The 16,040-nt window shown below is 47.0% G+C and overlaps 2 protein-coding genes and 2 long non-coding RNA genes across 4 annotated transcripts in view; 2 read left to right on the forward strand and 2 right to left on the reverse strand.

The window, feature by feature from the left end:
* The window catches only part of LOC310714528, a 332,545-nt gene that overhangs the window by 264,988 nt on the left and 51,517 nt on the right, over positions 1 to 16,040 (reverse strand). The gene's annotated exons all lie outside the window — the stretch shown is intronic.
* Positions 405 to 6,885, forward strand: LOC310714235 (tubulin beta-1 chain-like). Its single transcript, XM_083519492.1, has 4 exons — positions 405 to 609; positions 1,412 to 1,520; positions 2,973 to 3,083; positions 3,886 to 6,885. The coding sequence occupies exons 1-4, from the start codon at positions 553 to 555 to the stop codon at positions 4,944 to 4,946; spliced, it is 1,338 nt and encodes a 445-aa protein (XP_083375618.1). The 5' UTR covers positions 405 to 552; the 3' UTR covers positions 4,947 to 6,885.
* Positions 3,885 to 9,974, reverse strand: LOC310714388. The gene is made up of 2 exons (XR_014529674.1): positions 9,879 to 9,974; positions 3,885 to 8,899 (listed from the first exon to the last, which is right to left on the reverse strand). It is a non-coding gene; the product is annotated as an uncharacterized lncRNA (long non-coding RNA).
* LOC310714237 (tubulin beta-1 chain-like) lies at positions 10,533 to 15,961 on the forward strand. Its single transcript, XM_083519494.1, has 4 exons — positions 10,533 to 10,755; positions 11,532 to 11,640; positions 13,077 to 13,187; positions 13,706 to 15,961. Exons 1-4 carry the CDS (start codon positions 10,699 to 10,701, stop codon positions 14,764 to 14,766), a joined length of 1,338 nt encoding a protein of 445 aa, XP_083375620.1. The 5' UTR covers positions 10,533 to 10,698; the 3' UTR covers positions 14,767 to 15,961.

A 16,040-nucleotide genomic window follows, 5' to 3' on the forward strand; every position in this document is an offset into this window, starting at 1 on the left:
ATGTGAAAAGGCTGGGTGGGGAAAGGGAAAATCGGAGATTTCTGACCGCAGCAGAAGAACGCATCCCCTTAGACTGAGCTCCCGGGCCCACAACAGTCTATCTGCTTTTGGATCTGGGAGAAAGATAACCTTCGAGCGCATCAAAATGGTCTCTGCTGCAGGCAGGTGCAAAAATAAAACCCCGCTGAAAAGACCAAAAGCCGGCACAGCGAGGACCCGCTTTGCAATATTAGGGTCGCCCCTAACAAAGCACCTGCTTCCGCGCGCGGGGCGGGGCCGGTCAAATGCAGGCCGCCGCCCCCCCCGCCCCCTCCCTCCCTCCCTCGGGCGCGAGCAGCGGAGGAGTGAACTTTCTCCTCTCCGCCCCTCGAGCGAGACAAGGCGGGGCCGGGAGGGGAAGGGGCGGAGCCACGCGCTCCCGCTATAAAGGAGCCCTCGGGGGAGGAGGGAGGCGCGCCCTTGTTTCCTGCTGCTGCTGTCGAGAGAGCAAGTCGCAGTTTTCTCTTTCCGGAAGGTAGCAAGCGGGTGATCGCCTAAAACGAAGTCGCAGCCATGCGGGAGATCGTGCACATGCAAGCCGGCCAGTGCGGGAATCAGATTGGAGCCAAGGTATCATGGGAAAGCGGGGGCAAGGGGATCTGGTGGGGAGGATCTATTGTGGAGACCAGCCGTGTCGTTTCCTTTTCTTGCGTCTCCGATGAAAGGCATTAATCGCCGCCTAAGAATTAAGCTGAAGGATTGGGGGGGGGGGCAGAGCACTAGGGAAAATCTCCCCGGGGTTATGTTTACGCATAGCTGTCAACCTTCCCCTTTTTTAAAAGGGAAATTCGCTTATTCCGAATAGGATTCCTCGCAAGAAAAGGGAAAAGTTGACAGCTGTGCGTCCACGATGCGTCTCCTCTTTCGTAAAGCCTCGGATGCGACGACCATCTTTCCTTGCCCCTCCCTGCCGCGTCATAGGGCAGATCTTGCGGGAAACAATAAAGGCCTTTGCTTTCCGTCGGGGCCAGATCCGTCTCACACAGTGTTAGAACTAGCAACAATCCAGTTATAACAGCAGGCTTTTAGGTTGCCTCGCCCCTCTGCAGAGGGTGCAGCCTGTATTTGGAGCAGCGTTCAAGCTGGTTGCGTGTGCGCGTAATGGTGCAATGCCGGAAGCCAATTGGCTTCTTTCTTTGTTAAACAAGTCCCTCCCCTCTTCCCCCAACAGTATGTCCATCCGTGCAATCTAACATCCTGCCTTCCTATGCCCTGTTGGCATTGCTTTGTGTGAAGGGAATCTGTCTCGTCATGGCGCAGAGGATCATGTGCTTGCAGTATGGTGGCTAAGGTGTGGCCGCGGCAGCTGCACGTGTTCAGTCATGCTTCCTTGTCGCACTTGCTAAATCGCTCTCCGCAATTACCATTTCAGTTCTGGGAGGTCATCAGCGACGAGCACGGCATTGACCCGACAGGCAGCTACCATGGAGACAGTGACCTGCAGCTTGAGAGGATCAACGTCTACTACAATGAAGCTGCCGGTAAAAATGGAGCCCTTGTCTTTTTAAGGAAGTGCTTCTAGCTGCCTCCGGAAATGAGTCTCTTGCCCATTTACAGAAATCTTGATTGATAGATTGCAGGGCTTCCAACTAATTAAATCTGCAGATAAATACACAGTTCTTGCAAAGAGCCTTTTTATTTTTATAAACAGATGCTCTTCCTATTTTTGGTGTCTAGCCTCACCTTAGAAGAATTTCCTTCTCTTTGAGGGGAATAGGAAGAATTTCTTTGTTCTAAGATGCAGCCTGCCTGCCACAAGCTCTCTAATTATGTGCTTTCAAACTAAAAATACAGACTTGGGAAGAAGAAGAAAAATGCACACCTGGCCAGTAAACTGGGGCTGTATTAAAGGATTTAAAATTTCTCTTCATCTGTCTGGGGTGGGGGCAGAAAAGGTATTAAAGTAATGAAAACAGTTTTTTTGGGGGGGGTGGGGGAAGGCATTGACATTGTTGCTTCTGGATGTTGAAGGTTATTTATGATTTCTGTAATTGAAAGTGAATAACCTTGTAATTACGGACAGGGTGGCGCTGTGGGTTAAACCACAGAGCCTAGGACTTGCTGATCAGAAGGTCGACGGTTCGAATCCCCACGACGGGGTGAGCTCCCGTTGCTTGGTCCCTGCTCCTGCCAACCTAGCAGTTTGAAAGCATGTCAAAGTGCAAGTAGATAAATAGGTACCGCTCTGGCGGGAAGGTAAATGGCGTTTCCGTGCACTGCTCTGGTTCGCCAGAAGCGGCTTAGTCATGCTGGCCACATGACCTGGAAGCTGTACACCGGCATCCTCAGCCAATAAAGCGAGATGAGCGCCGCAACCCCAGAGTCAGCCACGACTGCACCTAATGGTCAGGGGTCCCTTTACCTTTACCTTAACCTTTACCCTTGTAATAATAAAACTTTGCAGACAAAACTTTCCATGGGTACCTATAAAGTACAGGTGGGGAAGTGACTCTGGCTGCTGTGGTCTCTATGCACACATGTATATGAACACACAGGCCAACCTTGATAGGTGAGCAGGACGTACCACCTGCCAATCACTGGATATCAGGTGATAATACTAATTTATTATACCCCACCCATCTGGCTGTATTTCCCCAGCCACTCTGGGCGGCTCCCAACAGAAAATTAAAAACATGGTTAAAGATCAAATATTAAAAACTTTCCTAAACAAGGTTGCCTTCAGATGTCTTCTAAAAGATACACTGGTACCTCTACATAACTACACCTCTGGTTGCATATCTTTCAGGATGCGAACATGGCAAACCCGGAAGTATTTTTTCTGGGTTTCAGCATGCAGGCATGCGCAAAAGCGGCACGTTGGGTTGAGATATAAAATTCTTTCCTGAGTAACGCTGAGGGTTGCCAGGAGCCCAGTAGACTGCAGATAATTTAATGAGGTCACTGCATTCATAAATCTTTTGTTCTCCCTGCAGGCAACAAGTATGTTCCCCGTGCCATCCTTGTGGACTTGGAGCCTGGCACAATGGATTCTGTCCGGTCTGGACCATTCGGCCAGATCTTTCGGCCTGACAATTTTGTCTTTGGTATGTAATATTCTTTCGGTAACTGTAGTCTCTGTTCTTGACAGGCGCTCAATGTATCTTGAAGCAGCTGCTGGATTGCTCATACCTATTATTTTCAAATGTTTTGCGAATATCATCCCTATGCAAAACAACTGACTTCTGCCTGTCCTGGGAGACACTTGAATTCAACTATGAGGAGTGTTTGACTAATCCTATACACTCCCTGTAACATTTGATCATGTACTGAAACAAGGGCAAGGCTAGTTATGCCAGGTGGCAGAAAGGTGGTACATCTCCAGGTATATGCAGTAGGTGATGTGGTACAAAGATCTTCCTCTGAGCCAGTTTCATCATCCCCTACCCTCAAATTGCCAAAGGTACGATAGCTCATGATATTTGATCCAATTTACTTTTTCAGAGCTGGGTCTTTAAACACTATACAGTCATACCTTGGTTTGAATGTGCTTCAGGTTGAGCGCGTTCGAGTTGCGCTCCGTGGCAACCTGGAAGTAACAGAGCATGTTACTTCCGGGTTTCGCCACTCGCCCATGCGCAGCCGCTCAAAATGATGTCATGCGCGGAAGCGGCAAAATACGACACACGCAGACCTGTCGCTTGTTACATTCACTTCAGGATGCGAACAGGGCTCCGGAACGGATCCCGAGGTACCACTATATTTCAGAACCAGAGGGAAGTAAACCGGTTTTGTAGTCTGGGTCTGGACACTGCTTATAAAAGGAACAGTTGGACCAGATCATGATGCCATTAGCAGATAGAAATCAATAGTTGCCATGTTTCTGTATCCTTGTCTTTCTGCTTCTAGGCCAGAGTGGTGCTGGGAATAACTGGGCCAAGGGCCACTACACAGAAGGAGCTGAGCTGGTGGACTCTGTGCTGGATGTGGTAAGGAAGGAGTCGGAGAACTGTGACTGCCTGCAGGGCTTCCAGTTGACCCATTCCCTGGGTGGTGGCACAGGCTCCGGACTGGGGACGCTCCTCATCAGCAAGATTCGGGAGGAGTATCCTGACAGGATCATGAACACATTCAGCGTGATGCCATCTCCTAAGGTGTCAGACACAGTGGTGGAGCCCTACAATGCCACGTTGTCCGTCCACCAGCTGGTGGAGAACACGGATGAAACCTACTGTATTGACAATGAGGCCTTGTACGATATCTGCTTCCGCACTCTCAAGCTCACGACTCCGACGTACGGGGACCTCAACCACTTGGTGTCGGCCACCATGAGCGGCGTCACCACCTGCCTGCGGTTCCCTGGCCAACTGAATGCCGACCTCCGCAAGCTGGCGGTCAACATGGTACCATTCCCTCGCCTGCATTTCTTCATGCCAGGCTTTGCTCCCCTCACGAGCCGCGGAAGCCAGCAGTACCGGGCCGTGTCGGTGCCAGAGCTCACCCAGCAATTGTTTGATTCTAAGAACATGATGGCGGCCTGCGACCCACGCCACGGGCGCTATCTGACGGTGGCGGCCATTTTCCGGGGCAGAATGTCCATGAAGGAAGTGGACGAGCAAATGCTCAACGTCCAGAACAAGAACAGCAGCTACTTTGTTGAGTGGATCCCCAACAACGTGAAGACGGCCGTGTGCGACATCCCTCCGCGAGGCCTCAAGATGTCCGCCACCTTCATTGGCAACAGCACGGCCATCCAGGAGCTCTTCAAGAGGATCTCTGAGCAGTTCACGGCCATGTTCCGCCGAAAGGCCTTCCTGCACTGGTACACCGGAGAGGGCATGGATGAGATGGAGTTCACGGAGGCCGAGAGCAACATGAACGACCTGGTCTCCGAATACCAGCAATATCAAGACGCCACAGCGGACGAGCAAGGAGAGTTTGAGGAGGAAGGCGAGGAGGATGAGGCTTAGGATGGCGCTGGTTTAGGGGCAAGTGTTTTGGGGCACAGTCTGTTCAGCTCTGCTGCTGCATGCTTTTTCAGTTCAACTTGGTGCTTTCACTGTTGATTTCCCTCATTGCCCAAACCCTTTGATTTGGAAGCACTTTTATAGGTCGTGAAACATTTCAACATAATAATGAAAAGTGGGTGCTCTCCACACTTTAAATTGGGGCTGAAAGTAAACTTTGTAACTTTTACCCTTAAGAATATGCTTCCTTCCTTGTTACGACAACTGTTGTCCTTCAGCTGTATGTGTAAAGCTATTGATCACACCATTGTACTGCAGCTGTTTTATAAAAATTATAAATTTATATACATTGTAAACTTATATAAATTTATAATTATTATAAATTTTTGCAGAGGTTACTTATATCATAATTGATCTGAAATAAAGACTTCTCTGCTGCTCCATAGACAAGGAAGCTAACTACACATTCCATATTGAAAATTCAGGAATCTAGAAATAGTAGTTTGAATCCCATTGTGGAACAACCTGAGAACACCTCTACACAATTTGTTAAATATTTAGATCATTATGCTCTCCTTGGGGTGCTAACACTATCTTAAAAGATAATGTTGATTGTCAGGCTTCTTGGTGTGTTTCCTAATTGAGTGACGAGGGACCTTTAGTCTTCCAGATGTTGTTGGACTCCAACTCCCATCAGCTCCAGGGAGAATGGCGAGTGGGAGTTTTAGTCCAACATCACTTCGAAGGTCACAGAATCCACATCCCTATTTAAGGAAGCTGGAGTATACTTTGAAGACAATGGCAAGAAACATGTTTTCAACAGTGTCATCATAAGTCTAAAGCCTAAATTGTCCTGACATTAAGGAGTACTGTTGTCCATTGAAAGTAAGTTGCTACTCTAACCCTAATTGATGCAACAAGAATTACAGTACAAATTTCATTTTTCCTGCAGATGGTCCCTCAATAGAGGTGGTGTCTAAGTAACTGGTCTAACACTACTCAATTTAGGAACTGCACTCCATGTTCATTAGTGAGGAATTGTTTTCTTCTGTAATTAATTTACTCAAGTTTTTTTTATACATGTAAAAAAATCCTAATCACACTCATCTTCAAAGAAGAGAGTCAAGACCTCAGCCTAAAACCAATTTCTTGAAGGTATGGTAAATGATTATCATAATTACAGAAAAACAAGATTGGGCCTGTGCCTCTGAAGCTTCATGAGAACGCAGAAGATTGCGGCCAGTGATGGTAAGTCTTGAGGTTCTCCTTCAGATCACTACAGGCACCTGGAACCTTGGAGGAGTGGCTGCTGAGAATATAATTTGCTGAGACAATGTGTGGAACCTGCCTGTTTAACCAAGGAAGAGTCAAGATCTGTCCTTTCACTCTCCACAGACAAGAGTTTTCCTTCATGCTGTTCTGCTGCTGCAGAAAAGGAAGACATGGTTTCCTTTACCAGCTTCCTAGGACTGGGACAGGAACCTATTTTTCTGCAATCCCTAGAGCAGGCATGTCCATCTCCCAAGAGACTGCGATGTACTCCAACTATTAAAAAACTGGCAGCGATCTGCCCATTGGATTAACCAAAGTTGTTGAGCTTTTTTCTCTCTTTTCCTTTTTGGGTGATCGATCAGGATCATACCCTGCAATCGATCAGTTGGAATTGCCTGCCCTAGGGAATATGGGGAGGGGGGCAGTGTTTCCCAAACTTGGGTCTCCAGTTGCTCTTGGACTACAACTCCCATCATCCCTAGCTAGCAGAATCAGCAGTCGGATAGGATGATGATAATTGTAGACCAAAAACAACTGGCGACCCATGTTTGGGAAACCCTGTACTAAATGAACAAATGCCTTATTCAGGGTGGAATTTGGAAAACGTGGTAGTAAAGGACTGAAACAAAGCTTTCTAAACGAGGGTTAATAAACTAGCCCTTTTGGCCTATGCTAAAGGAGCTAAACACACTCAAGAGCCCCTGAAATATATATATTTCAATGCTAATACCCCTAACCATAACAAAAACATCTTACTTCACCTTGTGCATGTTGTTTGGAGGTGGCTGACCAAAATCTGCTGGGTTGTCATTTGTTCCTAAAATCTATTCAGTTTTTTCTCCCAGAACTTGAATTCTCATCCCAATAGCTCCCTTGTGAGGACAATGTCTGGGATTCTTTAGCTGTGGTTCCTGCACCGCAGGGGGTTGGACTAGATGACCCTTTGCCTCCCTTCCAAATCCTCCAGTTCTACGGCTCTTTGGCTTTGTCAGGCCCAGCATCTGATGCATTGGTGACATGCACACGTTAACTGAACATCTAAAGGAAACCAACTTTGTAAAATGCAGGGCAGGAGAGAGAGGAGTGGCACCACTTTTAATGGTTTATTTTCATCTGGAGCATCAGTAGAGGAGTTAGGTTCCCTTTCCCCAAATTCCCTTAAAGCATTTCTAAATCTAAAGCGATACCATGTTTGGAATCCTGTGATCAACAGGCCTCACACCTGCAATCCACGGAACTGAGTGTACCAGTGTTCATGCTCTTCTCAACAGCCTACAATGGATCACTCTGGGTGGGACACAGCCAAGAACCCCTCCTCCATCTCCTCAGGTCCTTATCTTCTCCTTCGAAGTACCACATTTCATTGTCCCTGTGAAAACATTTTGAATATAAAAATTTGCCTTTCAATCATCAGGAGAGCCAGAGTGAAATATAAAATACATTAGTAGTAACAAAAAAACTATTGACACATTTCCACTGATTTAGTACTCCATTCTTAAGAACTAAGCAATACAGTAGTACCTTGGTTTTAGAACAGCTTAGCTTATGAACAACTTGGAAATAGAACGCTGAAAACCCAGAAGGTGGGAGCAGGTTAGTTTCTCACAACGCATGCTAAAAACTTGCTTTTTTTCTTAACGAAGGGGGTTATGATTTTTTGGAGGAAGATGCCCTTGCTGCCACATGGATGCTCATGGATCTCAGGTATCTTGCACGCATCACGCAATGAGACACCAAATGTGGAATGGAGCTGCAGAGCCACATCTCTGCGTGCGTCCCTGATGTTCAGATATTAAGTGCGGGTGTCTTCAAAGGAAAGCTGATGTACAGAGCCTTTCCTGGGTAGAGGCAATGAGGTGCTTGTCCCTTGGTACACACAGGGAATAAATTTGCACACAACACCAAGGAGAGCTGCAAAAATATAAGCTGACTTTCAAGGTATGGTCTCTTGGGCAGAAGGGACTTCTGGGTGATCCCTCAAAGGAACCTTTCATCTCCTGGCAATTTCAGCAAACAAAAAGTAACAAATCATTAAAATCGAACAGCTCATTAAGGAGAGTTCTCTCTAAGCACTAAAATACTTTGTTGTTCAACAGGAATCCTAGGCCTTAAAATAAACACACAGAGTATGTTTGCATTTTTTTGTCATTTAAGTTTGAAAATGCAGGAAATTAGAAGGCAGATGGGATAAAATTGAGGGTGGGAGAAGATCCAAAGAAAGAAGAATGGCAGTTCAAGATGATGGGAGTATGCAGAATCAGTGGGTCTAACCAGAAGAATAGGAGAATTATGGGGAAATAATTGTAAACAAGTGAAAATGCTAGCAGGATTAAGGTAAATTCAACAGTAAAAATCATGCTGAGGTAATATTTAAAGGGAGGCGATTTAGATGGTTAGAATAGAATATGTGATATGACTTATATGCACAACCTTTTAAATATGCCTTTCTGAGCTCTTAAACTAGGCATGTTGGCTGACAGAAGCTAAACAGCCAAGAAGAAGAAGATATGCAGCTAAGTACTGTTGCCTGTCACCCCAATCTCCAAGAGGTGTGAGAGTCCAGGGGTTTCAGACGCTTACCCAGGGTCCAGGTTTCCTACTAGAGATGAGGCACAGCAGAGACTGTGGTGTCTTTTGTGGGATGTATCATCACTGAAGCCATCGACTACAACATTTCCTGTTGCCTAGAGTGGACACACAGGAGAATGTTGCTCCAGACAGGGAGGACTTCCTGTCATACCTGCTCGCATGAGTGAGGAGGGATAATCCTTAATCAATATATCCTCTCCTACTTTCCTCAACATTCCCACACCCTTATTTACATATATATACAACCTGAGCATATGATTAACGCACAAAAGGGTCTTGTTTCTGCAGCCTTGGATTCAAGCAGAAATCAGCCATGACACTCTACTTGCTGTTTTTTCTCCAGTTTCTCGCTCACATCACAGCCAGCTCTGAAATTCTACTTCAAACTCTACCTTGTCTTCAAATTCACTCTGAGTTGAAGGAGGGGCCCTTTCTATTTGCCCTCTGACACAGAGCTCCCTCTCTTTGTTTCCCTAATGGCTCGTTACCTTCCCTTTGTTCTCTAAATGGCTCATCAGGAAACAGGCCTGGCTTATTTTTTAACATTTACTGGACCCAGGAATTTAGGGGAGTCTGGTCCCCACAAACCCATAACACTATGTTCTGTCCAGAGGCCCCAAGGAATATGCTGCATCTCCACACAGCACTAGAGATGGCCATGATCATAGATGCACATGAACCTCAGCAGAGGTGAGGTGGGGAGCACTCTGCTCACACCCGCATGGAACTAAGAGTATGAGAGAGGGAAGGAAGAAACAGTGGCAATGGGGAAACAGCACGCTACACAACAAAAAAGAAAGGCAGTCATACAACAGGTGTGTTCCAAAATCTCTACTAGTCCCTTGACATGTTACTCTCTGGGCACAAAACTCCCCACTGAGAGTCCCACTCAGTCACAACCAAAGGTGAAAAGACCAATTACCCCACATTAGTAAACAAAAAAATGGGGCTACAATCCTAATGATAGTTTCTTGGATGGAAGTCTTGACACAGAAGAGGAAGGCTATGGGAGCCTGATTATGTCATTGCTTCCACAACTGCATTGAAAGGTAGGTAGGCTAAGTCTCAAACTACCTGGTCAAGGTTGCTACCACCCCCTTCTCACAGATAGGAGGGAATTCTGGGATATAAAAGAAATCGCTTATAAAGGGACTTGCAGACTGTGTGCCCTGCACTTGTCAGTTATTGGGAAATCAGCTGCTTTTCCTACTCCACAGCCTGCTCTTTTCTCACTCTTTCATCAGAGTAGTATGAACCAGCAGCTAGGCATTTCCCCAGCAGCGTGAGTCGTTTCTTAACAATCCCACATTCCTTTATAGTCGGCGATGCCCACTCATTGGATGAAGCAGGATGTGAAAGGGCTGGGTGGGAAAGGGGCAAATCGGAGATTTCTGACCACAGCAGAAAAACGCAACCCTTAGACTGAGCTCCCGGGCCCACAACAGTCTCTCTGGGGGAAATAACACTTTCGAGCGCATCAAAATGGTTTCCGCTGCAGGCAGGTGCAAAAATAAAACCCCGCTGAAAAGACCAAAAGCCGGCACCGCGAGGACCCGCTTTGCAATATTAGGGTCGCCCCTAAGATACCACCTGCTTGCGTGCGGGGGGCGAGGTCGGTCAAATCCAGGCCGCCGCCGCCGCCCCCTCCCTCCCTCGGGAGCGAGCAGCGGAGGCGTGAGCGAGAGACAAGGAAGGCTTCTAGGCGCCTTTAGCCCCGCCCTGCGCCCGGCCAAGAAGGGAAGGGGCGGAGCCACGCGCTCCCACTATAAAGGAGCCCTCGGGGGAGGAGGGAGGCGCGCCCTTGTTTTCTGCTTCTGTCGTCTAGACTGTAAGGCGCAGCTTTTTCTTTCCAGAAGGTAGCAAGCGGGTGATCGCCTGAAACAAAGTCGCAGCCATGCGGGAGATCGTGCACATGCAAGCCGGCCAGTGCGGGAATCAGATTGGAGCCAAGGTATCATGGGAAAGCGGGGGCGCGGGAATCTGGTGGGGGGGATCTATTGTGGGGACCAGCCGTGTCGTTTCCCTTCATAATAATAATAATAATAATAATAATAATATAAATTTATTATTTATACCCCGCCCATCTGGCTGAGTTTCCCCAGCCACTCTTGCGTCTCCAATGAAAGGCATTAATTGCCACCCAAGAATTAAGCTGAAGGATTGGGGTGGGGCAGAGCACTAGGAAAAGCCTGCCCGGGGTTATGTCTACGATGCCCCTCCTCTTTCACAAAGCCTCGGATGCAACGACCACCCTTCCCTGCCCCTCCCTGCCGCTTCATAGGGCAGATCTTGCGGGAAACAATAAAGGCCTTCGCTTTCAATTGGGGCCAGATCTGTCTCACACAGTGTTAGAACTTGCAGCAATCCAGTTACGACGATAAGCTTTTAGGTTGCCTCGCCCCTCTGCAGAGGATGCAGCCTGTATTTGGAGCAGTGTGATGGTGCAAAGCCGGAAACTAATTGGCTTCTTTCTTTGTTAAACAAGCCCCTCCCCCAACATTTACACAAGTCCCTTCCCCTAATAGTATGTCCATCCGTAAAATTTAGCAGTCCTGCCTTCCTATGCCCTGTTGGCATTGCTTTGTGTGAAGGGAATCTGTCTCGTCATGGCGCAGAGGATCATGTGCTTGCAGTATGGTGGCTAAGGTGTGGCCGCGGCAGCTGCACGTGTTCAGTCATGCTTCCTCGTCGCACTTGCTAAATCGCTCTCCGCAATTCCCATTTCAGTTCTGGGAGGTCATCAGCGACGAGCACGGCATTGACCCGACAGGCAGCTACCATGGAGACAGTGACTTGCAGCTTGAGAGGATCAACGTCTACTACAATGAGGCTGCCGGTAAAAATGGAGCGCTTGTCTTTTTAAGGAAGTGCTTCTAGCTGCCTCCGGAAATGAGTCTCTTGTCCATTTTTAGAAATCTTGATTGATAGATTGCACGGCTTCCAACTAATTAAATCTGCAGATAAATACACAGTTCTTGCAAAGAGCCTTTTTTATTTTTATAAACAGATGCTCTTCCTATTTTTGTGTCCAGCCCCACCTTAGATGAATTTCCTTCTGTGTGAGGGGAATGGGAAGAATTTCTTTGTTCTAAGATGCAGCCTGCCTGCCTGCCATAAGCTCCCTAATTATGTGTTTTCAAACACAGGGTTTTTTGCTTGGGAGGGGAAACATTGACATTGTTGCTTCTGGATGTCGAAGGTTATTTATGATTTCTGTAATTGAAAGCGAATAACCTTGTAATAGTAAATATTGCAGACAAAACTTTCCATGGGTACCTATAAAGTACAGGTGGGGAAGTGACTCTGGCTGCTGTAGTCTCTATACATACATGTATACGAACACACAGGCCAAACTTGACAGGTGAGCAGGACTACCACCTGCCAATCACCAGAAGTCAGGTAATAATAATAAATTGTTATTTATACCCCACCCATCTGGCTGTATTTCCCCAGCCACTATGGGCAGATCCCAGCAAAACATTAAAGACATAGCAAAAGATGAAATATTAAAAACTTCCCTAAACAGGGCTGCTTTCAGGTGTCTTACGTCAGAAAGTTGCTTATTTCCTTGACATCTGATGGGAGGGCGTTCCACAGGGAGGGCACCACCACCGAGAAGGCCCTCTGTCTGGTTCCCTGCAACCTTACTTCTTGCAGGGAGGGAACTGCCAGAAGGCCCTCGGAGCTGAACTTCAGTGTCCAGCTGAACGATGGGGCTGGAGATGCTCCTTCAGGTATACTGGGCTGAGGCCGTTTAGGGCTTTAAAGGTCAGTACCAACACTTTGAATTGTGCTTGGAAACATAATAAGACCCCTGTCTTAGTTCAAAGGGGATTGCGGTAATAGCTGATGGGCCACAACTTAGCTGGGTAGGCTATGGGGAGGGACTAATTCAGTGGTAGAGCAGGTGCCTCTCAAGTTAAAAGGACTGGATAGTGAGTGATGTGAAAGACCCGGCAGACGAGGGGAGAATGATGCATGCTTTCCCCTGAGCTTGTACAAAGGTGTAAAGGCATAACCGAGGCTAGAGCATGATTAAGGCCTGTTTTCTGAAGCTGATGCCAGAAACCTGCTTTCTTTGTACAGTTGATTTTGCTGACTAAATACCTTGGAGAATAGTGGTTGCCATTGAAGATCTGTTCACATTAAGTGCTGCTACTGAATATAAAATTCTTTTCTGAGTAACGCTGAGGGCTGCCAGGAGCACAGTAGACTGCAGATAATTTAACAAGGTCACTGCATTCATAAATCTTTCTTTTGTTCTCCCTGCAGGCAACAAGTATGTCCCACGTGCTGTCCTTGTCGACTTGGAGCCTGGCACAATGGATTCTGTCCGGTCTGGACCATTCGGCCAGATCTTTCGGCCTGACAATTTTGTCTTTGGTATGTAATATTCTTTCGGTGACTGTAGTCTCCCTCCCTGCAAATCTCATCCCTACGCCAAACCACTGACTCTTCTGCCTGTCCTGGGAGCTACTTGAATTCAACTATGAGGAATGTTTAACTAATCCTATACATTCTCCCTGTAACTTTTGATCATGTACTGAAACAAGGGCAAGGCTAGTTATGCCAGGTGGCAGAAAGGTGGCACATCTCCAGGTATATGCAGTAGGTGATGTGGTACAAAGATCTCTCCTTCCTCTGAGCCAGTTTCATCATCCCCTACCCTCAAATTGCCAAAGGTGCGAAAGCTCATGATATTTGATCCAATGTACTTTTCGAGAGCTGGGTCTTTAAACACTATATTTGAGAACCAGAGGAAAATAAACTAGTTTTGTGGGCTGCCTCTGGACACTGCTTATAAAAGGAACAGTTGGACCAGAGCATGATGCCAATAGCAGATAGAAATTAATAGTTGCCAATTTGTTTCTGTATCCTTGTCTTTCCGCTTCCTCCTCTAGGCCAGAGTGGTGCTGGGAATAACTGGGCCAAGGGCCACTACACAGAAGGAGCTGAGTTGGTAGACTCTGTGCTGGATGTGGTGAGGAAGGAGTCAGAGAGCTGCGACTGCCTGCAGGGCTTCCAGTTGACCCATTCCCTGGGCGGCGGCACAGGATCCGGGATGGGAACGCTCCTCATCAGCAAGATTCGGGAGGAGTATCCTGACCGGATCATGAACACGTTCAGCGTGATGCCATCTCCTAAGGTGTCAGACACAGTGGTGGAGCCCTACAATGCCACGCTGTCCGTCCACCAGCTGGTGGAGAACACGGATGAAACCTTCTGTATTGACAATGAGGCCTTGTACGATATCTGCTTCCGCACTCTCAAGCTCACGACTCCGACGTACGGGGACCTCAACCACTTGGTGTCGGCCACCATGAGCGGCGTCACCACCTGCCTGCGGTTCCCTGGCCAACTGAATGCCGACCTCCGCAAGCTGGCGGTCAACATGGTGCCATTCCCTCGCCTGCACTTCTTCATGCCAGGCTTTGCTCCCCTCACGAGCCGCGGAAGCCAGCAGTACCGAGCCGTGTCAGTGCCAGAGCTGACCCAGCAATTGTTCGATTCTAAGAACATGATGGCGGCCTGCGACCCGCGCCACGGGCGCTACCTGACGGTGGCGGCCATTTTCCGGGGCAGAATGTCCATGAAGGAAGTGGACGAGCAGATGCTCAACGTCCAGAACAAGAACAGCAGCTACTTTGTCGAGTGGATCCCCAACAACGTGAAGACGGCCGTGTGCGACATCCCTCCGCGAGGCCTCAAGATGTCCGCCACCTTCATTGGCAACAGCACGGCCATCCAGGAGCTCTTCAAGAGGATCTCTGAGCAGTTCACGGCCATGTTCCGCCGAAAGGCCTTCCTGCACTGGTACACCGGAGAGGGCATGGATGAGATGGAGTTCACGGAGGCCGAGAGCAACATGAACGACCTGGTCTCCGAATACCAGCAATATCAAGACGCCACAGCGGATGAGCAAGGAGAGTTTGAGGAGGAAGGCGAGGAGGACGAGGCTTAGGATCGCGGTGGTTTAGGGGCAAGTGTTTTAGGGCACTGTCTGTTCAGCTCTGCTGCTGCATGCTTTTTCAGTTCAACTTGGTGCTTTCACTGTTGATTTCTCTCATTGCCCAAACCCTTTGATTTGGAAGCACTTTTATAGGTCGTGAAAACATTTCAACATAATAATGAAAAATGGGTGCTATGAAGCTGAAAGTGAACTTTGTAAACGTTACCCTTAATAATATATTTACTTCCTTGTTAAGACAACTGTTGTCATTTAGCCAGTTAGGAAAGCTATTGATCACACAATTGTACTGCAGCTGTTTTATAAAAATGATAAATTTATATAAATTTATAATTTTTATAATTTTCTGCAGAGGTTACTTATATCATAGTTTATCTGAAATAAAGACTTCTCAGCTGCTCCATAGACAAGGAAGCTAACTGCACAAACCATATTGAAAATTCAGGAATCTAGAAATAGTAGTTTGGAAGGCCATTGAGGCACAACCTGAGAACACCTCTACACATTTTGCAAGCATGAAAGAGAAGAAATTCATACAGCAGCTTCCCCTAACCTGGCCCTTCCAGCTGTTTTGGATTATACCACCACTAGGCCTAGTTTGGGGAAGGACACTTTACCAAAATCTAGAGGTGTATGCTCAGCTAATTTTGGATATTCCCTGCCCTCAAAAAATGTCCTTATATTGCCACAGTGCACAATATAGAAATTTGCAACCTGAATTGTGTGTTAGAGGTTACGACAGTTTAAATTTTAATTGCAACATTTGCGGTTGTTGCGCTGTGTACCTCAAAGGATGCAGATACTTAAATCATGACTGATTCATTGATAACTTTTTCTTCAGAGGGAGGACTTTGCCACTGAGTTGTACAGTTTATCTTCAGTTCCATAGTTAGATTATATTTGGGGTATTAATTGCTCAATGACGTATGTCCCATGTTCCCTATAAAGGAAAAATAGCTGGCTTTTAAACCTTTCCATTTTAAGAGAATAAAAAGCTTGAAGGATGAGGGGGGAAAGCAGCAAGAAGACTGCAAATAGAGCAGGCATGGATTCTGATAGCAGTGATCAAGCACGTTTTTTGTGGCATTTTTGTGTAAACATTAAGAATCTGTCATGAACTCAAACTGTTCAATGGTTTTTGTGTGCTGTTAAATATTGAGGACTCTATAAAGGCATGTGTTCTGAATAATGACTGTTTTCTTCAAGATAGATAATATTGTACATCTATTAAAACTAATGTACTTCCCTAATGTTCCTTTTAAAGTTGC

This window comes from Podarcis liolepis (genome assembly GCF_965112155.1).
Source record: "Podarcis liolepis genome assembly, chromosome: 8".
NCBI lineage: Eukaryota > Metazoa > Chordata > Lepidosauria > Squamata > Lacertidae > Podarcis > Podarcis liolepis.

What these genes read in the sequence shown, in the direction of transcription:
- LOC310714235 (XM_083519492.1), top strand. Translation starts at nt 553, where the DNA reads ATGCGGGAGATCGTGCACATGCAAGCCGGCCAGTGCGGGAATCAGATT. An exon ending in GGAATCAGATTGGAGCCAAG is followed by an intron (nt 610 to 1,411) that starts GTATCATGGGAA and finishes TTACCATTTCAG; the next exon opens with TTCTGGGAGGTCATCAGCGA. An exon ending in CTACTACAATGAAGCTGCCG is followed by an intron (nt 1,521 to 2,972) that starts GTAAAAATGGAG and finishes TTCTCCCTGCAG; the next exon opens with GCAACAAGTATGTTCCCCGT.
- LOC310714237 (XM_083519494.1), top strand. Translation starts at nt 10,699, where the DNA reads ATGCGGGAGATCGTGCACATGCAAGCCGGCCAGTGCGGGAATCAGATT. An exon ending in GGAATCAGATTGGAGCCAAG is followed by an intron (nt 10,756 to 11,531) that starts GTATCATGGGAA and finishes TTCCCATTTCAG; the next exon opens with TTCTGGGAGGTCATCAGCGA. An exon ending in CTACTACAATGAGGCTGCCG is followed by an intron (nt 11,641 to 13,076) that starts GTAAAAATGGAG and finishes TTCTCCCTGCAG; the next exon opens with GCAACAAGTATGTCCCACGT.